The 25,614-nt window shown below is 36.6% G+C and overlaps 2 protein-coding genes across 2 annotated transcripts; one reads left to right on the top strand and one right to left on the bottom strand.

The window, feature by feature from the left end:
• The first annotated feature begins 315 nt into the window (after positions 1-315).
• On the top strand, positions 316-17,827 carry LOC117932157 (kinesin-like protein KIN-UB). Its single transcript, XM_034853250.1, has 19 exons — positions 316-589; positions 2,111-2,211; positions 2,368-2,490; positions 4,219-4,404; positions 4,592-4,813; positions 4,966-5,119; positions 7,815-7,964; positions 8,271-8,359; positions 8,760-8,963; positions 9,220-9,315; positions 13,951-14,085; positions 14,183-14,314; positions 14,719-14,857; positions 14,938-15,030; positions 15,542-15,667; positions 15,794-15,919; positions 16,469-16,612; positions 17,156-17,284; positions 17,373-17,827. Exons 1-19 carry the CDS (start codon positions 412-414, stop codon positions 17,531-17,533), a joined length of 2,688 nt encoding a protein of 895 aa, XP_034709141.1. The 5' UTR covers positions 316-411; the 3' UTR covers positions 17,534-17,827.
• A 3,268-nt stretch (positions 17,828-21,095) lies between these two features.
• LOC117931774 (AT-hook motif nuclear-localized protein 22) lies at positions 21,096-22,696 on the bottom strand. Its single transcript, XM_034852839.1, has one exon. The coding sequence runs from the start codon at positions 22,205-22,207 to the stop codon at positions 21,305-21,307; it is 903 nt and encodes a 300-aa protein (XP_034708730.1). The 5' UTR covers positions 22,208-22,696; the 3' UTR covers positions 21,096-21,304.
• Between the last annotated feature and the right edge of the window lie 2,918 nt (positions 22,697-25,614).

Here is a 25,614-nt window from a genome sequence, read left to right as displayed (position 1 = left end):
GGGACCCAGAACCCTGCGACCATCTCTGTCTCTTCCCTCCTCTCGCACTCCGAAGAACGCTGTGTGGGCCCCGCCGTAATCAACTCAGTCTAGCGAGTCCGTCTATCATCACCGTCTGTCATTTCTTCCTTTCATAACAACAAATCACACTTCCCGAAACAGATGAAATTTTGCACTCAAATTTCTGGTAAATTCCTTTGGTGTTGTTGTGTCAGTATTTGGTTTGTCTGTCACCGTAAAAACTCAGTAGATACTGGATGTCGTATCTCTTATTTCTTTCAGTACATCTCTTAATACTTTCGCTACTTTCTTTTTCTACATTTCATTCAACTTTCTCTCTACACTCTCTTCTGCAATTTTTCAGTGTTTTAATGGCGGAGGCCATTTGAAGAAGAAGACGGTGAAAAAGGCATGGCTTCAGGTGCATACAGAAACGGCGTACATAAAGGTGCCCCTGCAGCCTCGAACTTCAAATCCTCTTCCTTCAAATCGAAGCATCCGCCGGTAGCCGCTCCGGGATCTGGTTTTCGCCGGAGCAGTTCCGCTTCACTGGGCGCCGCTTCTGGAAGTCTTAAGGACGACGGAGGAGGTAAGTTCCGTGCCAAACGATCTTTGCTGTTCGTTGCGTTGATGCAAAAAGCAACGACACACAACTTGGAAGCTAATGCAAAAATTCGAAAATTAGGATCGATTGGTTTGACCTTACGTTTTGGTCCATTTACAGGAATTTGTTTTGTCTGTTATTGCAAAAGGAGTCACAGCCTGTTAGGCTTTCTTTTTGTCCTTGCCATAGTTCATGTTTATGCTGATCCCACAGTGTGATCTAGAATCTTCTTCCTTTACTTCATGGGATCCTAATGGGATAGTTATGGAATTGCGATCAATTTCCATGAACTACATTGAAGTAGACCTTGAAAAAAGGAAAGTTTAGTCGAAATGAGTTTAATCAACACCAGTGTTGCTGGTTTACAGGCACATATATGCTATAATCAAGAATATTCACATAATATTTTTGAATCAATTTGAAACCCTTTGACAGGGTTTGATTTGGAAATGCGACATTGGCGACTTGTTATTTTGATTTATTCACTTAGGCAAGAAAACAGTTGTAGTAAGAAGTGTGAACATTTTGCATACAGGTTGTTGAAATTTGGTTGAATACCTTTTGCTTGCTGAAATGATGTTGGATTGAGAATTAAAGTCGGGAATCTTGGAACTTTAATTATTTGGTAATCCGAGTGAACAAACCCACTCAACTTTGACTATTTATTCCGATTCCTCCGAGCTCCATAAAAATGAAAAAGAAAAAGAAAAAGAAAGAAGAAGCCTAATTGTACCATTTGGCCTGATGTTTGGAAATAACATAAGAATTGAAAATTTGTCTTCCAGTATTTTTATCAATGTTTTGGCAACCAAACAGAGGACATGGCAATGGTAGAACTACAAGTTTTGCTTGGGCTAAACCATTTTTTTGGGGCAAGATTTTAGGTCAACAGATATGTTTAAAGTGGACTGCATGGGGGTAATGTTTAATGGAGTTGAGGTTATGTAACAAGAGTGATTCAAGAATTTTCAAGGAAAACTAATGAAGAAGCTGCTTCAAAGTTGTGAATTCTTGCTGAAGGCATCACAACAAGAGGCTAAAATTGGCATGCAAAAGGAGATTCAAAATCTCTTTCTTAAATCAATACATGCCTTTTGATAATGAGACTAAATATTCATGTTTCCAACCCCCACACACGAGCACTAAGGAATTTGAGATCACCATCATCATCAGCATCGTTGTTGTTGTTATCCTTGTTGTATGCTTTACTCTGTTTTGGTTCCTTCCAATTGGGTTCTAATAGTTTACTAGGCTGTATACCTATAGAGGTTTGTCCACTTTCTGTTTGTAAATTAGCAATCTTGATCATCTTTCCTGATCTCCATGCTATATTTTAGGCCTAAAAATATTTTATTGTTTTTTTTTCCAATGCTAAATTGCTGTCAATTATCTTGTTCATGATGTTGCTTTATTGCTACATCAAATTCTCTACTTATTGCTTGTTTTTTGCCCAACTCCAAATAGTAATTTGTGTTGTTATTCCTGTTGTTTTCTGTTTCTGGACAGTTCCTGGCAGAGTTCGAGTAGCAGTCAGATTGCGGCCCCGAAATGCAGAGGAGTTGGTGGCAGATGCAGATTTTGCTGATTGTGTAGAATTGCAGCCAGAGGTGTTGTCAACTCCCCTGCCTTTACATTTTTGTAGTCTCTGCATGTCAATTTCCAAAATTGAACTTCCATGCCTTGCTTAGAGGTTTCTTGGGTTTTTGTGGTGGCTTGTAACTAGTATTTATTCCATAATTCATGTGGGTTTTGTTCTACCTCAGCTTAAGAGGTTGAAACTTCGAAAAAACAATTGGGATTCAGACACCTATGAATTTGATGAGGTCCTCACAGAGTTTGCATCACAGAAGCGTGTTTATGAAGTTGTTGCTAAGCCTGTTGTGGAGGTATGTTATATTTAGTTTATTTCTTAACTTGTACAGGTTTTTTAATTGATTGGTTTCCTGGACAGAGCCTATATGCGTATACAATTGATATTTTCAGCACAATCTTAATTTGATTCCTAATCTATTCCAACCAAGAATCACATATTACTTTGCTGCTTGAGGAATATGTGACTATCATTATTTATTGAAGCCTATGTTTGATTTTCACTCTCTAGAGTTATTGTTCTAACATTCTATATTGAAGTGGGGACATAGAGGGGGTGGTACTTCCTAACCCTCCACAAATACATTATCTCATCTGGTTCTTATAATGGAGAATGTTATGCAAACTTTAATGGAGAGAATATTATATAGGTTAAACTTCGTTTGTTGCCAAAGAAACTATTTCCAAGCTAGATGATCTAGACTTGACATTGTTTGGAGAGCCATTGGGAATTGTTGCATCAATAATGTCAATCACACAAGGTATATATTTAGTTATTAAAAAAATGATTCTTATGTATGTTTATCTTGATTATACCTAGGATCATCTCAAATTGCACATGGTTTTTCCCTTCATGTTTATCTTTATATTTTAACAAGAAAGAAACTATCCTACATGTCTATTAGTGCATTTATAAAAGTATTGATAGAATCACTATAACTTGGTACCAGTGATGGAACTCATTGTTAATGAATAGGCTGTGAAAATAAAAAATATGTATAATTGCAAATAAAATAAATTATACATGGGAACAATTAAAGGAAATTATCACTATATGTAATATGAGTATATGACCAATTAGTTTGGTAAATCAGGAGTGTTTTGGTATCTTTGGAGCTCCTTATGAATTTAAGTCCAAATTTTAGCATACACTGAAAGCATTAGGCTTACTGCACTTGGAGACGCTGTCTTATCACCTCAGTGTAATTTGTTGCAAGTTCCTTGATTAACTGAGATGCAAACCCTCCTGACAATTGAGATTCAAATGATTGATATCATCATGTTCTCTTCCATTGAATATTGTGTGAATGATGAGACCCTGTTATGAGCTTGGTGGAACATTGAATATTTGGAGAGATCCTTTTTAGAGCATGCATAGCCACCCGCCAAGACAAATTTGACGAACTTGTTCTGGAAACTGTTTCAACTTTCAAACCATGGAAGTCCTGTAAATCACCATGAAGACAATGTGTGGGGTACCTTGGGGCCATTAGTTGCTTTGCAGGTGAGTGGAAAGTCCCATTGACAACCATTGATAATTGGATCAATGAGAATGGTCTTGAATTTGCTAGTCCCATGCATCGTGTAGTGTAGCAGCTTTCCTACCAAAAAAGGAAAATGTGCAAGTTGGAAAAAAAATTATTTTATTCTCTGGTGGTGTTTTATCAATTATTGTTTATGTTTTCTTGCTCTGTTTTGGATGCCATTCGTTGTGGTTAGGTGAGATCCATGTTGGGTTGGAGGAGGAGAGAAATAAAAACAAAATCTTGCAGGTTCAAACACTGGACCTCTTTTAGAAGGCAAAATGTCCTTACCACAGATGGCTATATGCTCTTCAATTTTTCATAATTGTTTTATTATAGGTACCTTTTTGGAGACATTTTGCTATGTTACTATTTAATATGTGAATGATTTGATGTTGAAGTTGCCTGTAGATATAACTTTAAACCAATGTTATATTTTTTTCCTATCATGCAAGGAGTTTTATGCAACAAGCTATTGATGTGCCTTATTTTTTTTTGTAGAGTGTTCTGGATGGTTACAATGGGACAGTGATGGCTTATGGTCAGACTGGTACAGGAAAAACTTTTACTCTTGGACGACTGGGAGAGGAAGATACTTCTGCTCGTGGAATAATGGTCCGTTCAATGGAGGACATTCTAGCAGATCTCTCTCCAGAGACTGATTCTGTATCGGTTTCATATTTGCAGGTTGTTGGATACTTGTTTTAGAGTTCATTGTTGTTGTATTATTTTCACTCGTTTCATTAGCTCTTGTTGTTGCCTTTCAGTAATAATTTTTTATTTTGAATTTTAGAGTATTGACTCTATTTATATCAATCTAGGCCTTTTCCATCTTCAGAAATTCTCTAACACTCCTTGTTATCAATATATGCAGCTTTATATGGAAACCATCCAAGACCTCCTTGATCCAGCAAATGATAATATTCCCATTGTAGAAGATCCAAGAACTGGTGATGTCTCACTGCCAGGGGCAACTGTTGTAGAAGTTAGGGACCAGCAGAGTTTTATGGAGCTACTACGTATAGGGGAAACTCATAGGATCGCTGCCAATACCAAGTTGAATACTGAATCCTCTCGCAGTCATGCTCTTCTAATGGTGAATGAGTTAGCTATCCATTTACTCTCTCTCTTCCCTCCCTCTCCACATATTCCATGATTCAACATTTCATGATATCTTGATTGTAGTTCTATATATTGTGGTACATTAGTCAAATGGAATATTTGATAGATTTAACCCCTTTTCTGCAGGTTAATGTTAAGAGGTCTGTCATGGGAAGAGAAGCTGCACTTTCAAGTGAAGATGACAACTCCTCTCACTTGGTCAAACCTTTTAAGCCCCTTGTTCGGAAGGGCAAGCTAGTTGTGGTGGATCTCGCAGGTTCAGAGCGTATTCAGAAGTCAGGTCCATCCATCTTTACAAGCTTATTTATTATTTAGTTTTAATCGTTTTTCTCATAGATTGGTTATTCTAGAGTTGCATCTTCACACAAGCATGTTGTGTGTAGGGGACATGTTCCTATTATTTCTAGGAACAATATTTGATAGTAGTGCTTTTAATGCCTTGGTTTTATTAGGATTGATTTATTTTTTAGAAATTTAATACCACGGGGATTTCAAAATTCCTGAATATCTTAGTGGTTTTTTTCAACAACCGAGTGGACAATGTGCTTCGTGCCTTTTCTTTTTCAGTGAGGGTCTTGCATGTTTCCCAGTGCAATAAAAATTCCGCTATAAGTCAGTTACAGTGACAAGATGATCCTAAAGCTTTACCCTTCTAAGTGTTTTGTATTCTTGATCAAGTGAGAAAAGAATTACCCTTAATTATGGTTTTTAAAACCTTACAGTATGCGATGCAATGGCAGCTATACATTTTTTTTTTTTTTTTTTACAGAAATAGAGACATATCACAATTTGTATCTAGCACAGCTTATGATACATATACGATATATGGTACGATACATGATACAACGATAATTACACCTTCACCAATTTTTCATAATTTTTAAGAAAAATCAAAAGAATTATTATATTAATAGTTTAGAATGTGCAAAAAGGTCAGAAATTGATCATAAAAGGAAGAGAGAGGTAAAATAATCCTACATAAGAAGTTTTGATTTTGTTTCAAAGGCCATATTGGAAGTTAAGTAAATTTATTCTTACAATAAATATTTGATTTTGTAAATTGGTTGGGTTTTTGCTTAGAGAGGGAGTTGTTTTTTATGTTCTCTCTTTTTGGTTGCGCTTTTAGGCACTCATTGTATATGTACTGTATACAATTATGCACTGTCCTCTTGGCGCTCTTTGACATATTCACATTATTTGCTTATAAAAAAATGAATATTAAAATTTTTTCATATAATCATTTGAATGGTTTGAATATCGCCATTGAAAATGATAGTGATTGCTGATTAAACACACTTACACAATATATTAGTTTTTAGTTTATTTTTTGATAGAGAATGAATAATGACAAACATGAAAGGTTGGAACTTTGGAGATGACACATAAAGACATATATATTAACAATACATAAACCAACAAATCATATCTAAAAATTTAAAAAGTTTATTTTTGTGGATTTTGGGATAAACTTATATATTAAACTCATTTTATTAAATTGAACTTTTCAAAACTCCAATATTCAATGTTTTCATATGATATGATATAGTAACTCTTAAAAATCCTCTATCTTATACGAAATTGGTTATATATTACTCTATATTTCATGTTAGAAAGGGTGTTTTCAGTTAAATCTTTCTATTGGGTCTTGGAACTCGGGAGGTTAATCCCCTTTACAATAGACATCATTTGAAATCCGTGGGTCCCGTCCAAAGCAAATAGATGTTTTCTTTGTAAATTTGAGGGGGAATCTATTGGTCATATTCTAATTCATTGTATCAAGGCAAGGATTCTATGGAATTTGTTGTTCTCCTTATTTGGTTTGGTTTGGGTGATCCCCTTTTTCGTGAAAAAAACTATGTTAAGTTGGCATGACTCCTTTGTAGGAGGGAAAAGAAAGAAAGTGTGGAGAGTCGCTCTTCTTTGCAACTTTTGAACAAGTTAGCGGGAATGAAATCGAAGAGCATTTGAAAACGAGGAAAAGTCTTGACCAAAAGTTAAAACTTTGGTTACTTTGCAATCTCTCAACTTGGGTTAGCATGTGCAAAAGAGAAGACTTCATGCTTTTGATCGATTTTATAGATTGGGTGGGGTCTCATTGAGAGTGGGGGTGGTTTTTTGTGGCTTCTCTTTTGAGGCCTTTCTTTTAGGTGCCTTTTGTATACGTCTTGTATACTTTAGTGTGCCTTTTTGTTATTATATTAAACACATCTTTCTTGGCCTATCAAGAAAAAAAAAAATTACTCTATATTTCATGCTTCCAAATATATGCACGCATATGCATTTTTTTGTTTATGTTTTACTATATAAAAAAAACCTATGATACATGATACAAAAAAATAGAAAAACAATACACGATACGTTTTATGAGTTAACAAATATCTCCATGCTCATATCAGTCCTTAGAGAGGTTCCCTTGTTTATCTTTCAAATATTTGAAAGAGGGGATCCACCTTGGTTCTTGTGGTTGATAAATTTCTCAAAATTTCTGCATGAATTTTCTTGACAACTTACAAAGCCTTTTCAATGATCACCTAGGTTTGGTGATAGGATTAGGCATTTTTTTTAATAAGTAATTATATTAAAAAGAGGGTGCTAAAATAGCGGCCCGTGATATACAGGCGATAGGATTAGGCATCAACACTACAAAACCAGCTCCACTAAGATATGAGCATAATTTTTTCTAAGTAAGTTGTAACTCATGTTTGTATTGTTGGCATATGGTTATATGATAATTCAGCAAACAATCTCCTGCATAGGCCTGTTTTGCTAATCAAAATCATCTTACCGGTTGAATAACCCCCCGCCCCCTGATTTGCAAAGTGGATAAATGGAACTGTAATTGCAAGTGTAAAATTTTTTTTCATCCAGAATCTTAATTTAGTCATCATCTTTATATGCCAATTCTCCTGCCTAAAGGTGTAGGGTTGTATGAAGGCTTTATGTGGTGATATTTTCTCACTTTTATTTTTTGACAGGAAGTGAGGGACACACGTTAGAAGAAGCAAAATCTATCAATCTTTCACTGAGTGCATTAGGGAAATGCATAAATGCACTAGCAGAGAACAGTGCTCATGTACCGGTTCGTGATTCTAAACTTACAAGGTTACTTAGAGATTCATTTGGAGGTGAGACACTTTTCATTGCTTAAGTTCATTTGTGCTCAGGTTTTAACTTGACTTGGTGAAGGCAGTTCAATGAGATGTTAGTTACTATTCTAACATGCACATTGAATCATTTATCTACTGATCTATTGATTCAATGTTTTCTTTAAATATTAACACTTGAGACTTCCTGAACTAGGTGTCAATCTTATCTTTTTCTTTATTCTCTACGAGGTTCCTTGAACATATTTTTTCCAAGTCTTGAAGCTAATGCCATCATCATTGTTTGGATTTTCTGTGTTTTGCCCATTCATCTCTATCATATAACAGGCACGGCAAGAACTTCATTAATCGTGACTATTGGCCCGTCTCCACGCCATAGAGGAGAGACTGCAAGTACCATATTGTTTGGACAGAGGGTGAGTTCTTTTGTTCAGGAGGCTTAAAATTGAATCTACAAACTATCGATTGTTTCTGATGCTTACAAACTCGTGATCTCATGCCACCCATACATTTCCTGCTATTAATGAATATAGATTTTTCTGTAGCTCATATTTGGTAGTTGTTTATTCTATGGGCCTTCAAAACTTTTCTTTTCAGGTTGAATTTGTTTGTCACCATATATTGGCATCTATCTTGATACTCCATTGGTCTTTTAACCATGTAACTTGAGTTATTTCGAATGTGCGTGTGTTTGTGTGCTTGCTTAAAACTTTGTTGAAACCTTTTAGTAATGAGTGGATACTGATACTAATTTTGTTTAGAAGGTGGAAAATGTCTGCACAATTAATGAGTGTGTTGCTCCTTTATCTCCCTCAGGCTATGAAGGTGGAGAATATGTTGAAAATAAAGGAAGAATTTGACTATAAAAGTTTGTCTAGAAGGCTTGACATACAACTGGACAAACTCATTGCAGAAAATGAAAGACAACAGAAAGCTTTTGAGGAGGAAGTTGAAAGAATAACATTAGAAGCACAAAAGCGTGTCTCTGAGGTCGAAAGGAACTATGCAGACGCATTGGAGGTTGGTTTGAGCTGTTATATCTTGCCTACAGACTATAAAATTGATTCCACTAACTTTGAACTGGTTTATTCCTTAATTTTGAATTTGTTGTAATACTTATGCATCAAACAATGTCAGAGCTGAGGGTGTAATTACTGATGGAGAAGGAAGCTCTTACATCTTTTACTTGTTCTGTTAGATGCTCTTATTCTTAGTTTTTTGCTTAATATTTTTCTTGCTAATATCCAATTTTCAAGATTCACATTTTTTTCTGTAGAAAGAGAGATTGAAATGCCAGATGGAGTACATGGAATCAGTTAAGCAGCTGGAGGAAAAATTAGTGACAAATCAAAAGAAGTGTTGTAATGGAGAGGTATTTTCTGTGTAGCTATCTTTTGGTACAAGTTCTGGTTGGACCTTTTGGAATGACATGCTTGTTAATTATGTATCAGAACTGTTTGGTAAACATACAAATATGTGCACTTTAACTTGCATCCGATATCTGTGGAAGAATGTCTAATGTTTTTTCTTTTACCCCTCTTCCTCATTATGGATAATGAATGGTGCATTAATGTGTCAAGACAAGTCCTGCTTTGTTTGTTCTAGTGACCACTGCTAGTTGTAGCATTTCTAATGAAGCAAATTTCCGACACTATTGTAGCGTTATTTTGTGTATTTTTCTACTTTGAGCACCCCATAGCCATTTCAACATGTGACACTTGTGTTCATGTCTTTAGGCCCCACTTTTCATGTATTCTATTTCTTACTTGGTAGCACGGTACTAAAACTATAGGCTCTATAATATCTTGAGATTAATCATGCAGCAACACTTAGTGCCCATCTGGTTAAGCTCCTGGCTTATCGTCGTCATTAGAATAGTTTTATGGATTTTTGCATGGCTGATTGTTGATTATTCAACAGAAAATGTATGAAATCCACAGTGGCTGTTCCTCATTGTTTTGATTCTAATGGATGCCAATGAGATAACATACTTTGTTGATGCTAATATCGCAATGCTACTTGTTTACAATAATAGAAACATGCTTCTTGCGCTATTGTTATGCACAATCTTGTTAATTCCCATATCAGGTACTATTGTAATGGTTGTTCATTAATGCCATTTGGACATGAAACTGTATGACATTGGTGAAGTCCAATATATTCATATACCTGTCTATAATTATAGATTAGTTGGACTCATTTGTTCTTTGGATAGACCTTCTTATCATATATAAGGCAGTTGTTACTTCTCTAATCACTAGTATCTCAAGCTTCAATAATTGCTCATCTTTTATCATCTCCTTTATTCATATATGATACAGCTCTCCCTTCGATCATAAGGTGTTCTTGGGAAAATGATTTTTCTTTAAGCCTCCATTTATCTTGATGGGTATTTTACACCCTCCCCCCCCATCCTCTTTTTTTTTTTCTACTGATAACTGAAGAACCTTTCGTGGCTAAGCCCTTCAAACTCTCCCCACAACTAGTGGTGGGTAATCCGGGGCATTCAACTAGCATCAGAAAAAAAATCCTGGGACCGTGTGCCTTTATATTTTACCATGAGGCTTGAGGAATTGTTTGTTCAGTTATATTTCAGAGAATTTCTCCTTGCTCTTGTCTATTTATTTATTTCTCCAGAAAATCCATGGAAATATTTTCTGTTGGAACAAAAAGAAGAACTTAAAGGAGAAACTTGTATCTCTCTTCTTAAGGGAGGATCAGGGAATTCATATGGAAGAGGGACTTTCTCAGTTTTCTTTGTAACTTCTGAAGCAGGGACTGCAAATGTGTTGTATGTTTGATCAACTCTGAAATTAGTTTGAAAATTCTAATATGGGAATCTCTTTATGATATTAACTTTCGTTCATAAAGAAATTAAATATAAAAAAGGAAGGTGGAACTAAAGGTTACATGTTGGGTAAGCCTTATATCTAATATGTCTTCATTTGTGATTCCCAAAAAGTTGAAGAGTAGACTCAAGAAAGCCAAAGAGAGTTTTTGTGGGGAAAGCATGAAGGAAGAAAAATCCATCTTGTGAATTGGGCAGCAGTTTGTAGGACACAAAGTATGGAAGGTTGGGAATTAGAAATTTGGATTATTTGAATAAGGCTTCTAGGCAAGTGGCTGTGGAAATATGCTCATGAGTGCAACGGTTTGTGCAGGAGGATTATCCGTGGTAAATTCAGAGAGGTGGAAGGGGGTTGGTGCATGTAAGAAGTAAAATGGGCTTATGATGCAGGGTTGTGAAAAGATATTAAAAAGGGGTGGGAATAGTTCAGTTCCAGAACTTCTATTATGGTCAAGAATGGGATGAGGACTAATTTCTGAGAGGATAACTGGAATTGTGGATCAACCTTTGAAAGATGCCTTCCCTATTCTGTTTAGCCTTTCCTCTTCCAGTGATGCTAGAGTAGCAGACATGTGGGAAGTGGAGAAGAATAGAGGTGGTCATCATTCTGAACTTGGGAATTCTTTTGTTTCCCAAAATGAGTTATGCATGGTAAGTTGACTTTCACTCTGATAGGGCAATGAAATTGATTTTGACGAAGCCAATATGTGACAGAAAGGTCGTTCAGAGAATATAAAATATTGAGAGTAGAGATTTCAGCTTTTCTGCCTAGCTTTACAGAAATGAGAAGCCCTATGCAACAGCTTATGATTTTCATCCTAACAGAGAAAGAAAGAGGCATTGATGTTTAAAAAAAAGTTTGTTTTGTCTTCTTTCCCCTTGAGCAGATCAGAGCTGATGACAAGAGAAACCAGTTGATTAAATTAGGGTGCCCAGGGTATGCGCTCTGACTTTGGTAGTTGCATGATAAAGGGTAAAGCCTGACCCAACTTAACACAAAGGCTCACTGCAGACCAGACCTCTATTAGGGCTTGGGTGTAGAGCATGAAATTCTATTTAACTAAGTTTGATTGGGCCTTAAAGCCTATCCTTGAAAGGATAGCCCTCGCTTTGCCTGTTTAGGACACAAGAAGGCCTCCTTTTTGAATGGTGCCTTGTGGTTCAGAAGGCATTTCCAGGATTAGGAAATGAAGTAGGTCAGTTTCTGGACAACTTATGGTGGATGGACAAAAAAGGGAGTTTTAAAGTGATTCTTTTATGATTCCTTGTGTACTGGGGAGACAATTGCATTCTCTGCTCATGAGGTGTGGGGAATTAGTGCTCCTATGGGAACTTTTTTTTTTTTTATGTGGGAGGTTGTGTGGGGGGGAAATTTTAACCATAAGCCTTCTCATGAGGGGAAGGTGGTCAATGATGAATAAGTGCAAGCTTTACAGAAAGTGAGGAATTAGAAAGTCTTATTTTGATTTGCTGCACTAGGATCAGATAGCGTTGGATAATGTTGCTGAATATTTTCGGGTTGTAGTGGTTTTTCCATAGTCAAATAGGGGGAGCTTTTGGTGGGTTGGAAGATCTGAAGCTTGGATAAGTGGAAGAGGAATATTTGGCAAATGGCTCTCCAATGCTTAATTTTGGTGCATTTAGAGGGCATAATGACCAAACTTTTGATGAGGAAAAGAAATCAAATCAAAATTGGAAGGAGACCCTCATTATGTCTCTTTTGGAGTGGTTTAGGATCCTGCTAATGTTGGCTAATAGTGCATCATTGGACTTTATAGATAGCCTAAATTATGGATGAAAGATTATAGGGTTGATGTTTTATGGAGGGTTGTGTTCTTTGGTGCCTGTTGAATACCTGATGTTTACTTTGGGGTGTGCCCTACTTTGATAGATGCTTTCTATATGAAATTCTATTTGGCTATAAGAAAAGGTCTTTTTTTTTTCCCACAACCAATTCTCTAATCTGTATTAGATTGAGACCCTTGTAATAAACTTGAAGCTTTAAAATAAAGACGGTTCATAATTGAAATTATAATACATGTGTTTGGTCACAGTTAATAGAGAACTAAAGCTCAGGTTATGAAATCACTTACTGTTAATTAATTAATTAAATAGGAGCAAGGTGTTGGTATGGAGTTGCGTCTGTAATGGATATAGATTTGCTATGGGACGGACATCATCTCTTACTTCCACTGCGTCTATGAGGCTTAGGGCAGTGTGGAGCCTCCCATTGTGGATTGAGACTATGCAAAGGCAGGACACCAGAAAACTTTGATGAGTTTCTTAGAAATCTTGGTTTCACTATGCTCAATAACAACTCAGGATGGTGGAAATTGGTTTGCGTTTTGGATTTTTTTTTTTTTCTTCTTGTTGGGGTTGGGGGAGGGGAGGGGAGGGGAGGGGTAGGAATGTAAATAAAATTTGAAAGGAATTCCTCAAACATTCTTCATTTAAATTGTAATTAATGGAAAGTTTGTTCTCAAGATTACTAAAAGTAGACAATCATACAAAAATAACCAAACTGACTCTTCCCAAGTCTTTTAAGAGAGACATATATGGTGTGTGCTGTGGAAGAATGAAATTAGGAAAACCATGATTTTGTAATTGAGAAGAGAATTAGGCAATCCTGTAATCAAAGGCATCTGGTGTAATTAGATTAGAAAAGTTCCTAATTTTTGGTGCTAGGAATTTTTGTATATATGTGGGTCTCTTTACAGGTTGAAAATTAAGGAAAAGAATTTTATACCTTTTATTCCTTCCATCTCTCTTCTTCTACATGGTATCAGGCCTTAAAGAAAAGAATTTAACATCTTTTATTCCCTCCATCTCTCCTTTTCTTCATGTGCTATTGGTGCTTGATGATCCTATGCTTCTTAGTTCTTGATCTAGTTGTCTTGAATTGGTTGGAAGGTCCAATTGTGTATCAGCTCTGTTCAAACTTGTCTCACAATAATTATGCCGTATTATGTAGCACAATAACATCATGATGGGTGGATGCTATCATGATGACTGATATGCTGTCAGTAATTCATTCATTTGTAAATATTTATGTTCTAATTACATTGATACCATCCATGATTCTTCAAATTTTAATTTTTAACCATTTACTAATTAGCCTATTTCCTAGAATGACCAAATTTCTTTTCTTCCTGTATGCAGGGCCCTGGGGTGTCTGGTGCTGAGGAACTTGCAGAGGTAAAAAAGTTGCTTCAAAATGAAATTCATCTAAGAAAAGCTGCTGAAGAGGAGGTTGACTATCTTAAGAATCGGTTAGGACAATTTACACAGCCAGAGGTATAGTTTTGACATGAATTATGAAGTATATTTGTATCCACAATTTTTTTTTAATTTTTAGAATAGTTGGTATATAAGGATTCTTTGGGTGCACTAGGCAGGTGGAAATTCAGAGATTCTAAAGCTCCGCAAAAGTCTTGAGGATGAGGCTCACAAAAAAAAGAAGCTTGAAGAAGAAATAACAATACTACAAAGTCAGCTGTTGCAATTAACATTTGAAGCTGATCGGGTATTTTTTTTCAAGTTCTATTTGTTATTCATACAATCTATGGTATCTTTTGAAATGGTATTTGAGCTTCTGATACTCCACATTCTTTTACCACAGGCTGAAAAGTGGCCAATAAAAATCTAGGGTTAGGTTAGTCATAATAACTAGGACAAAAAATGTGAGCAGATATCAGGAAAGGACACCTATATTTACCCAGACTCTTGCTTTCCCTCCTACAATTTCTTTCTTTTCTTTTTTCCCCCTACCCATGTATTTGAGGTGTCAACAGTACCTCTCCCTTCTAGACTACTAGTACTTAAATAGGCATGAGTTCAACTATACCTTTCCCTTCTTAGCCCCCACCAGACAAGCATAAATACACTTGCAAAGGTTAACCCTATTTAACTTTCATTTTATGTTCACAGATGAGAAGATGTCTTGAGAGAGGAGGATCTGGAAATGCTTTTACCGGTCTTGATTCTCTTATGACTCAAGTTGGGCATTTGCACCTTAAAGATGCAGGAAATGGACAGAGGGCATCGATTGCAACTCTCTCTGAACAAGGTACTAAAATGTTCTGCATGAACTAATTTTACTTATACTATTCATTGCTCATAGTTTTTTCCTCTCCATAAATCTGACAGTTGGATTGCAAAAGGTCTTGTCACTGCTTGAGTCAGAAGATGCTAATGTACGGATTCATGCTGTAAAAGTTGTGGCGAACCTAGCAGCTGAAGGTAGTTAATTCTTTCCTTGAGAGATTATGATTAGATATCTGCTCCTTCATACTGTGTATTTCTTGCTGTATTGCAAGCAAAATCTTGATCATCTTCATATGCTTGTATCGTTTTTCTTCTTCTTGGTGGTGGTGGTGGTGGTGTTTCTGTTATTATTCTTAATTGTTATTGTGGAGATATATATGTGAAAACACTGAGGGCAATCATATTTTAGGGAGCTGAAAGAGCTGTATAAAACATTGACTTAATGGATGATAATGCTTATATTAAAACCAATCTATGCATGTAGCCTGGTAATGTCAGTTGAACTGTGATCAGTTCAAATAGAAAAATAACTCTTTAAGTCTTAGTGGTTCATTGGCTGTATATGTTTGGTTTCTTCTATGAAGTCATGGTCCAGCTTTCAATCAAGTTCATGAATATTAGGAAGGAATATTGCTTGGCTAACTATTGCCTACTATTTTTTTAACATTTTCTGAGAATGGTGTTGTGCATGCCATGTGATATGCAGAAGCCAATCAGGAAAAGATTGTAGAAGCTGGTGGTCTCTCTTCCTTGCTGATGCTTCTTAGAAGGTTTGAGGATGAAACTGTACGCAGGGTAGCAGCAGGTGCAATTGCCAATCTTGCAATGAATGGTAAATACTCGTGGGTATATCAATCTTTGAAGGGCCTAGGATTCCTCTCTTTCTATTCTGGGATCCAATCTTGTGTCCAGTATAAATATCATTTTTGTGTGGTGACTTCTTTTTCTGACCTAGCAGAAGCCAATCAGGAACTCATTATGGTTGAAGGGGGAATTAGTTTGTTGTCAATGACGGCAGCTGAAGCTGAGGATCCTCAAACTCTACGCATGGTTGCTGGGGCCATTGCTAATCTATGTGGCAATGGTATGCTGCATTCTCTACTTTGCTTTCTCTGTTTCATTGTCATTTTTCTGTTACTCATATTATCAAGCTGCTGAGGAGGTTGCTATTTGTGTTGAATGAACCGGAAAGGATTCTTCGACATCCAACAGGATGTGGAATATGTTAAACAGAATAAAGTTAAGTTGCATTGAAGGAGAAGATAATGTCCTCAGCATTATTAGATAATCAGTTTATAATGATTGATTGCTTTCTCTGGGTCTTCAAATTTTTAGCTAAAATCCCAGTGCATAATCGTTACTTTACTAAATATATTTCATTATTTTCATTTTCCTAGATTTTTGTTCACTGAAAACTTATTCTTAGTTTAATTGCTGAAGCTTTTAAGCAAAAGCAACAGAGTTTGAAAGAATCCATTAGGATTTTCTTGGTTAGGTCTTTTTGCCTCTGGGCCTGTTTTTCAAGTTCAGAGCAAGACCAGTTAGAATTCAGTCTTTATGATTCTTGTCATGGATGTTAGTCTCTTAATTCAATGACGCTTTGTATTAATGTAAAGCACTTGACCTTTTCCAGATAAGCTACAGATGAAGCTGAGGTCTGAAGGTGGTATCAAGGCTTTGCTAGGAACAGTGAGATGTGGGCATCCAGATGTTCTCTCTCAAGTTGCACGTGGAATTGCGAACTTTGCAAAATGCGAGTCTCGAGCATCTAGTCAAGGTTAGCATCTCTTTCAAATAAATATTTATATTGGGTATTTGACTGTTGAAGCAACTTGGCATGTTGATGCATGCTTTATAATTATCATTTTAGGACTGCTTGGTAAATGGGTTGGTTTTTGATTCAAATATAATGAATGGTTTCATGAATTCATCAGCATTCAGTTACACAGTGTCATTGAATACTATTAATCTAGGATATTTAATTTGAAAATGTTTGTTTCTGCAATTTTAATTAAACACACTACTATAATAATATATTTGAATTGCACTTTTGTGCTTGTAATCCGCCTTGGTTGTTCCTAGACTCTCTTTTGTATGTTACTTCCTGTGTGCCTTTGATACACTATTTCTTTGGCGCTTGTTCATAATATTTACATCATATTAATTAAAATATTACATCTTTACCAAAAAGGATCATTGGTTCATGTATCCCAACTGCATCAGAAGTATACATGTATACATCTTGAGAGAGAACCATTTATGTCAAAATAGGTGTCACATCTTTGTGGTCCGGCCACTAATTTGCTACCCCTTTCTACAGGGACAAAAACTGGAAGATCTTTTCTGATAGAAGATGGTGCACTGCAATGGATTGTACAAAATGCCAACAATGAAGCATCACCAATAAGACGCCACATCGAGCTTGCACTCTGCCACTTGGCTCAACACGGTAAGTGGACCTCAACCTTCCTGCTGAGAAAGCCTAAATTTTCTGGCAACATGTTCCTGAAGACAACTTTGAATCTTTTAATCTGCAGAAGTGAATGCAAAGGACATGATCAGTGGGGGTGCCCTCTGGGAGCTAGTTCGTATCTCACGGGACTGTTCTCGGGAGGATATTAGAAATCTTGCTCATCGGACTCTAACTTCCAGCCCCACCTTCCGATCCGAACTACGCAGGTTACGAATAGAGTTTTAATCCAATCCTTGATGGGTTTCCTCGAATCATTTCTCCAGTCTCCAGCAGGCGGTAAACTTCAATCAAATTTTTTGTCGAATCAAGGGGGCGTTTGATCATTTGATCGGCTGGATTCCTCTTGGAAGTTTGTGTAAAGGATGCAGCGCTTGGGTTTGTAATTCCTTCGTCTTGTAGCTGAACGAATATCATCAGTCAGTCCCATGTATTCTTCAACCCCTATTCAGCTTTCTTAGTATCATTTTTGTATAAATTGATTTATTAAAGCAATGAAATTTATCATTCTTTTATCAAAAAGATGGACAATGCGTGACACCATGAATGCATTAAATTTGGTTGGAAAACTAATACTGAAAAAATCAAAAGGCTGATGTGATATTCTCTGGAGACGTGTTTAATTTGGGAGACATCCAAACAACGAGTCCATTTCTTTAGAAGAAATCATACCCGCTTTTAACATATGATTATCTTGTGGGTGACATTTTACATGACCAACATGTGTTTCCAAATTAATATTGCCATGTGAAGCACAATGCAGTTAGGAAAAGGAAATCGTCACACCAGTGTTTCTATGGATTCCACCTAATGAAGCTACAAAAAGGCATAATAATTAAGATGAAAATTAGAGACCAAGTTGAGATCACATACCAAGTTGAAGGCTTAGGTGTGTGTGTGTATATAATTCAAGTAGGGCCAGCTTTGATGTGGCCTCACATCCCAGATTATTGTAGTATTATAGTGGAGAAAAAGATGGAAGAAAATAATAAGTAGGGCACATTGTTCATGCCCCCTCTCCACCCACCACTTTCCTTGTTTTCCTTCTCAGATTTTCTCCGGGTGGCGGGGCTTTTGGAAATAATCAATTAATTGAATGCCACTAAAATCAAAGAACCAACCAATAAGTGTGCGTTGTTCCAGTTTAAAGAGTAGGAAGATGCCCTTTCCTTTTTCGTTGGACTCCAATGTTCGTAGCATGTCTTATCATCTGATTTTATTTTATTTATTATTTTTTAAAAAATTAGGATCTTATATAAAAGCTTAACATGAACAATTTTAAAAACCTTCTATATAATTAACAGAAGTTCATACGTATATACATCGTCTTTGATATTATTTTGTAAATATATCTATATGATTAAAAGAAATCGTTACCTGTATATATAGTACTAGGAATTTTTTCCTTTGTATGATTATACGATAAGAAAGATCAATTCATTATCATTTGTTAGTGTTTTTTGTATCGTATTTTAGAATAAAAAATTCATGTAAAAACGAAACTAAATATCACTCTCACTATTATTCATCCTCATTCGTATTCTATTTCCATTCTAATTTCCATATACTAAACACACCCATTCTTATTTCCATATGCTAAATACACCCTTATGGTGGGAGCAAACGAATACATTTTGGTTTTCATGATTATAATAAATTCCTTTTTCCTATTCCCAATTTCAACAAGTTATCAGCACATAGCTCTAAAAGGTAAGCTGGGTGACTCAACAAAGTCTGGATGTGAATTATGGGTCTTTTCTCGGGGGATAAGATCATGAGTATATCGTATGAAACATGAAAATTGGTTAAAAACCAATGCATGAAGCCAATAAACTAAATTAAAGGGCCAGTTCCATGAAGAATGAGGGCATGAAAATTCTGATCAAGGACTTGTACAATTACTAGCTTGAATCACACATGACAAAGAAAGTGAAAGAACCTGGTTTTCGATTTTGAAATACTGGTTCAAAACTAGAATGCAATGGGATGGAGGGGGCACTGAGCTTAAAAAGTGAGAGTTTGGCAGCTCTTTTCCACAAGGAAAAGGAAGCAAAAGATTGGAATCTTAATATTTTATACACCCATTATCACTAGGATTGAAGTTCAAAATTTTTTTTTTTGAGTGGTGTTCATGATGATGAACTAGAAAAGAGTCATGCAAAAATTCAAAACCTGCCAAAACAAAATTATCTCAAGCACAGGAGACTGTCTGCTCAATAATTACAACCATGGTGGACTACCATATCTAAGTCATAGATACTAATAATATTGTTTTAGGATGAAAACCTTTTCCATTTCAAGTTTGCAATCACAAACAGTAAAAGCCCACATGTCTGGCTAGATGTGTATGAAATTATTGGACTGCAATCAAATCAATAACATTGGATCATAGGATGACAGAAGTCCTAAGATTTTCTAGGAAAAAGATGAATTTAAGAATGAAAAGATGGGCATAGGAAAAAAACAACGAATTTAGAGCTGAAACCATATAAGTTGGTGTGTTTAATTAATTAGGAATAGACTGTAACTTCCATTTCAGAACTTTCCAACTTAATTTAGCTATCCTAGACAAGAATTGAGCACTTTTTAAGGAGGAGAGGGGTAAAGAACAAAAGAAGTCTGAGCAAACCCTAGAAAAGTAGAGAAGTTTCCTGCTAATATTCATCAAGAATGATCTCCAAAACCAACCAGAGATGATATGGACGAGTATAAAAACCATGTAAGAACACAAGTCAGAGGAAAAGAAGTTCAGAAATTAGGTATTGGAGTGGAGTTGAGTGCAGAGCAGCAGAGGTTGCTAGGGTTTTGAGGTAGCTAGAGGAGATGAATCCTGAATCCAGACAAAATGATTTCTATATAACTTACCTCACTTTGTCAGTCATCTCCAACCCTTTACTTCTCTAACCCCGGAAAGAGATAGAAAGCGAGAGAGAGAGAGAGAGAGAGAGAGAGAGAGAGTGAGTACATTTAACGCTTGAGCTCTGTCTGTTTGTCTTGGTTGTTGCCTTTATATGCAAGTATTGTTTGCCTCGAAAAGGAGCTTGTTCAGAGCAGCGCACGTGTAAGCCAGTACCCAATGCTCATGTCTGCTCTCCCATAATAATAAAACCCTAAAACATTCAAAAAATAAAATAAAATAAAAAGAAAACAAGGTAGCAAGAAAACCCTATGCCCATACCTCCCAATCCATCACCCATTTGCATGAAGTACAGGTTTTGCCACCTCTCTCTCCTCCCCCACTCATCTTGAAAAAACAGTCACTAAATTGAATGAACCTGCTTTGATTTCATTAGCCTTTTGACAGATAATAATAACAACAATAATGTCTGAGAGTGTGTGAAGTGAAGAGGGCTGTCTGCTTATTATGATGGCCGTTGGAAGAAAGAAAGAAAAAAAAAAAAGAATGGTTTTTGGAGTTATGTTTGTAGTTTCAATGAGTGAATACTAAGGAAACTGCTAAAAGTTCAAATCCATTCAATGGAAATGTATAATTTAAGTTCTTTTTCTAAGTATTGTTCTTCAAGAGTTTGGATGATGTACCAGAATTTGAAACTTTGAGTTTTCACACACGATTAAGAAAAAGAGAGACAAGTTACCAGAATGAACAACCCCTAAAAAATGGTTGGCCTTTTTTCTTTTCTGCAAAGAATGACTCTGAATAATTTTCAGACAAGTTACCAGAATTGCAACAGAGAAGAAAAATGAGTAGGGAGAGGAGGGTGGCCATCTATCTTCTTCATCTAGTTATAACCACTGATCAATGAATGGTGAATTGCAGGATCAACTCTGATGAAATAAAATCAAATCAAATCAAACCCACCAAAAATTCAAGAATTTGTACATCCTTCTTCAATTAAAGGCAGACGAATATCGCGCTGGATTATCATCTTAAACATAACTAATAAAAGAAGAAGAATGAAAAAGGTGACAGGAGAGTGAAAACAAAGGAGCGAAGAAAAGAAAAGAAAAATAAAACATAGTTTCTGTTTTTTCTGGTTGCTAATAGGGTGGGCGAGCAGTTCCCCAATAGGCCTCAGCAGGTAATTGGCATGAATTGAGAAGATTTGGAGGTAACCCTTGAAAAAGAGATGCGTTAGGATCTGGCAAAAGCTGTTGCTGCTGCTGCTGCTGTTGCGGCTGTTGTCCCACCATTCCCGGAGATCCAAGAGGGCCGCTTCCGGGAATCGGAACCTGCGGCTCTTCATCCTCCAGAGGAAGCCTCTCGTATGCGGCATTACCAAATGAAGCAGCCATGATTACCACTGGACCCGAGGCTAGTAGCGGCCCAACCACGCTACCACCCACCACCTGCCCCTGTCCGCCGGCCAGGTATATGGTTAGCCCCGACGCAGCGGGCGGTGCTGGAGGGGGTAGAAAAGAGCCGGAGAGCGATAAGATCTCAAATCTTCCGTGTAAGGTCACAACTGCACCGGGGGAAGCGGGTTGCCTTAGAGTGACATTGGTCACAGTTCCGCTACCGCTTAAAATGCAAATCCCCCTCTGTCGCCGCCGAGCAAAGGTGTTTAGACTGTCCATGATATCGCATCCGGTGGCAATTTCCATGACATGGGATCGGAGGGCGTTGGCACTGTCTCGTGTTATAATGATGGGAGGTTTGGGCTTGTTCTTGGAGCCAGCTGGTCTGCCTCTAGGTCTTCTCGTGATCTCTCCATCGCCACTGGATGTGCCGAATTCTTTGCCGTCAATCGGACTAGTGTTGTTGGTGGCGTTACTTTCATCGCGATCACGCTTCTGTGCTCGGTTTAAGCTGCTGCTGCCACTTTGTTCATCTTCAGAATTGGCTTGTGGGTGGTGTTGATATTGGTGGTGGTGGTGCAGCTGAAGATCTCTGGTGTGGAAAGGAGGAGGAAGAGGACGACCATGGGCTGTAACTGGATCCATTTCTTTCCTTTTGTTTTGTTTTTTGTCCGAAACCCTATTTACCTCAAGGCATAAAAATACCCAGGTGAAGTAAATTGAGAGACAAAGAGGGAGAGCTTCTTGGGGTATGATCAGTCTTTGCTTTGCTTCTTTTGTGGCTTTCTGAGGTGGCTTTCTGGGTGTTTTGATGAATCAAATGCCGCTAACCTTCACCAGAAAAGAGAGAAGAAAGGGCTTTTGAGCATCACCCACCAAATTTTCAGCTGAAACAGCTGAATCAGCCATCTTTCTACTCTCTAACCTCATGTGAGAGTTGTTTTTCTTTTCCCCTCAACTGTTGAGCTTCTCTCTTTTGTTTGCTGTTGGTGAGGGTTTGGGAGAAAATGAAGAACAAGGGGGGGATAGAGAGAGAGAGAGAGAGACAGACAGACAGAGAGAAAGAGAGAGAGAGAGAGAGAAGGAGAGGGTGTGAGTGATGTCCTGGGGTTGGGTGGTGTTATGTGTTTTGGATATAGTGTTGGGTTAGGGTTAGGTCAAGGCATTGGATCGATGATGGGGTTTGGTTTTTGGTAAGCCAGCGTGCGCATGGGCGGTGGATGGGCCCTACTCTTTTCTCTCTCCATTGCCCAATGGGTCCCCAACTACACATCTCATTTTTTCTCTCTCTCACCTTTTTTTTTTCTCTCTGCGTTATAAGTTCATCTTGTCTCCTTCATTTCCTTTCTCAAACCTCTCTTCTTTCTCCTTCTCCTCCTACCCTTCTTCGCCACACCCTTTCTACATGAATTCCCCTCTCTGGTTTATCCCTATGATCCACTCGAAACAGAAACTTTAACAGGCACTCTTCTTCTCCATAAATGCTCAACAAAAAACATGGACAAAGGTCAAAACTTCAATACCCATTCATCTTCATAACAATTCCTTTAATGGGTTTGTCTTGTTTCACTACTACTGTTTCATACTATCAACCATCACCCTCCACGCATTAAAACAACAAATAACACATACCATATAACCCATTGGAAGTGTATGCATATGAAGAAGGACTTCTTCTTCTACTTCTACTTCTTCCTTTCCATAAAACCAAAACCCATTGATCTTTTCAGCGATTCTTCAATAGGGAAATGATTCAGAGTTCAAATTAAAGTAACACAGCATTATCAGAAACAACCGCATACTGTTGATGACCTAGAAAAACCCATGTCGGGATCCAGCTTCCTTCACATTTTTAACATCCAAAAATGAGGTGAAAGGCTGCGAGAGCTGAGTTAGTGAGGAGGAAAATGACAGGAGAAAATAACAGAAACTGAAGAGCTTTGACGTCCATGGATTTGTTCTTTGCTACTCAAAGAAATAAACGTTACAGCCCAGAGAGGGGTCAGTTACTACTGTTACGGTCCTCCTCATCATCAAAGCCAGAGAGACTGAGAAGTGGCAGTCCCGTAAATAAAGCCAACAACAAGGGCAACAGAAACAATGTGCGTGTCCCAAGAATCGAGTCGCCCTTAAGACGCGTCCTGACCCACATAGTTCGGGTCCGCTCCAATTCCCCATGACCCACATGCCTCTTTCTCTCCCTCTCTCTCTCTCTCTCTCTCTCTCTCTATAAATTATTTGCTCTCTCTACATGTTAATGGTTGTGGGGCCCACCAGCTGCTCCTTCATGAGACGTGTCTCTTCCCTGCTCCTTCATACTCTATCTTATCACCTATGACTCTGTCACCCCTCCCCCACGCTCTTCCCATCCACGCTCCGATGTGCTTTCGCCTTATTTTAAATAGGCGAAGTAGGGAAATTCGGATTCCGATTCGGATTCGGATTCGGATTCGGGTATGTGAATGGAATTTATGCCCTAAAAGCACATCATCTTTATCTTTATATAAAAAAGAGAAGAGGGTTAGAGGTTTGCGATTGAGAATTTGTATGGTGTTGGGTATTGAAAAGACAAGACCATTTAGTAACACTATTATAAGAAGAATTAATTTAGTACAATTTGATTAATATTTTTATTATAATTTCTAATTAATGTTACATTATTTATTAAATTGGTAATATATCAACATCATGCACTTACACAACATTGATTTTGGCAAAAGATGATTAGAGTTTGATCCATGTAACCTTTGGTTAAAGGAAAATGACATCAATATTTTTATCATATAATAAAATCACTTCATTTATTAACCTCTTAAATTTACGCTTAAAAGATCAGAATCTTAAATTTGATTAAGTGCGCTCTTTGTCCTATCTACATGCATCATCATATTTTACATTCAAAATTTAATACTTTATTGGTAGGATCGACTATACTTACTCTAAATTTAATATTTTGATTGATTATTATATTTTTAATCATGTTTGGTTTTTGATAATTTACTTTGAAATAATATGAAAAAATAGGAGTCATATTTAATAAATGTTTTCAAAAACAATTTTGAAAAGTGTTATTTCGATGCTTTATAAAACAAAAGTCTATTTAAAAATTTGAAAATTATTTTAATTTATTTTTAATATTTTTAAATATGTTTTAAAATTAATTTTTATATCTAATATTTTATTTTTATTTATTTTTAATATTTGTATAATTACTTTTTTTTAACAAATAAGTGAAAATAATTAAAAATTATTATTTAAAAACACTTTAATTTTTTTTTAAAGATAGAAAATAGAAAATAAATCTCTAACTGCCAAGCACATTTTTTAAAAAAAAAATTTTGGAGAACATGTTCCTGAAAATTAAGTCCTTACTTTCTTTTTATTTTTTTTTCAAAATTTTTAAACTCAAATATAATCTTGAGTCAAGTTAAGACACAAGTTTTTCTATTATGAAAAATAATTGTCCTCTAAAAAAATATATGGTATGTGACAAACAAACTTTGAGGATTAATTATTGGGTTTTGAATATGAAAAAATAAATTATGAAAAATAATGATAATCAAGTTGAGGAAGCATATTTAACCCTCAATATTCATACAATTTCTCATTAAAAAAAAATTATGAAAAATGAAGAACAAGGTCTCAAATAGGAAGATGAGGATGAGGGAAGGGGGGCAGTGAGGGCACGTGCATGCAGGAGAAGCACGCACATCCATGCAAAAGGAAGGACAGAATATTCCCCTTATGGGTGATGATACGTCCCTCTCCCCCACTCTCTCTCTCTCTCTCTCTCTCTCTCTCTCTCTCTCTCTGTCTGGCTTTACATTCAAGTACGGATTCCCCCCCTCCGGTTTGTAAGGGCCGGGGGTGGGGGTTGGGGGGCGTAGCTCATAATTGAAGTGACTCCCCTCCCATGCATATTCTCTTGTCATTTCATTCGTCCTTTTCATTTCCCTTTCAATTTCCTCTTTCATTAATTTTCACATGTTATAATATATATATATATATATATATATATATATATATATATATATATATATATATATATTTAA

The sequence above is a fragment of the Vitis riparia genome, chromosome 15, assembly GCF_004353265.1.
Source record: "Vitis riparia cultivar Riparia Gloire de Montpellier isolate 1030 chromosome 15, EGFV_Vit.rip_1.0, whole genome shotgun sequence".
Lineage (NCBI taxonomy): Eukaryota > Viridiplantae > Streptophyta > Magnoliopsida > Vitales > Vitaceae > Vitis > Vitis riparia.
The sequence above is the reverse complement of the archived record's forward strand: the minus strand, read 5'-3'. Positions and strand labels throughout refer to the sequence as shown.

Coding starts and splice junctions, on each gene's coding strand:
- LOC117932157 (XM_034853250.1), top strand. CDS start 412: ATGGCTTCAGGTGCATACAGAAACGGCGTACATAAAGGTGCCCCTGCA. Junction 590..2,110: donor TCTTAAGGACGACGGAGGAG/GTAAGTTCCGTG, acceptor GTTTCTGGACAG/TTCCTGGCAGAGTTCGAGTA. Junction 14,858..14,937: donor TGCAACTCTCTCTGAACAAG/GTACTAAAATGT, acceptor TAAATCTGACAG/TTGGATTGCAAAAGGTCTTG.
- LOC117931774 (XM_034852839.1), bottom strand. CDS start 22,207: ATGGATCCAGTTACAGCCCATGGTCGTCCTCTTCCTCCTCCTTTCCAC.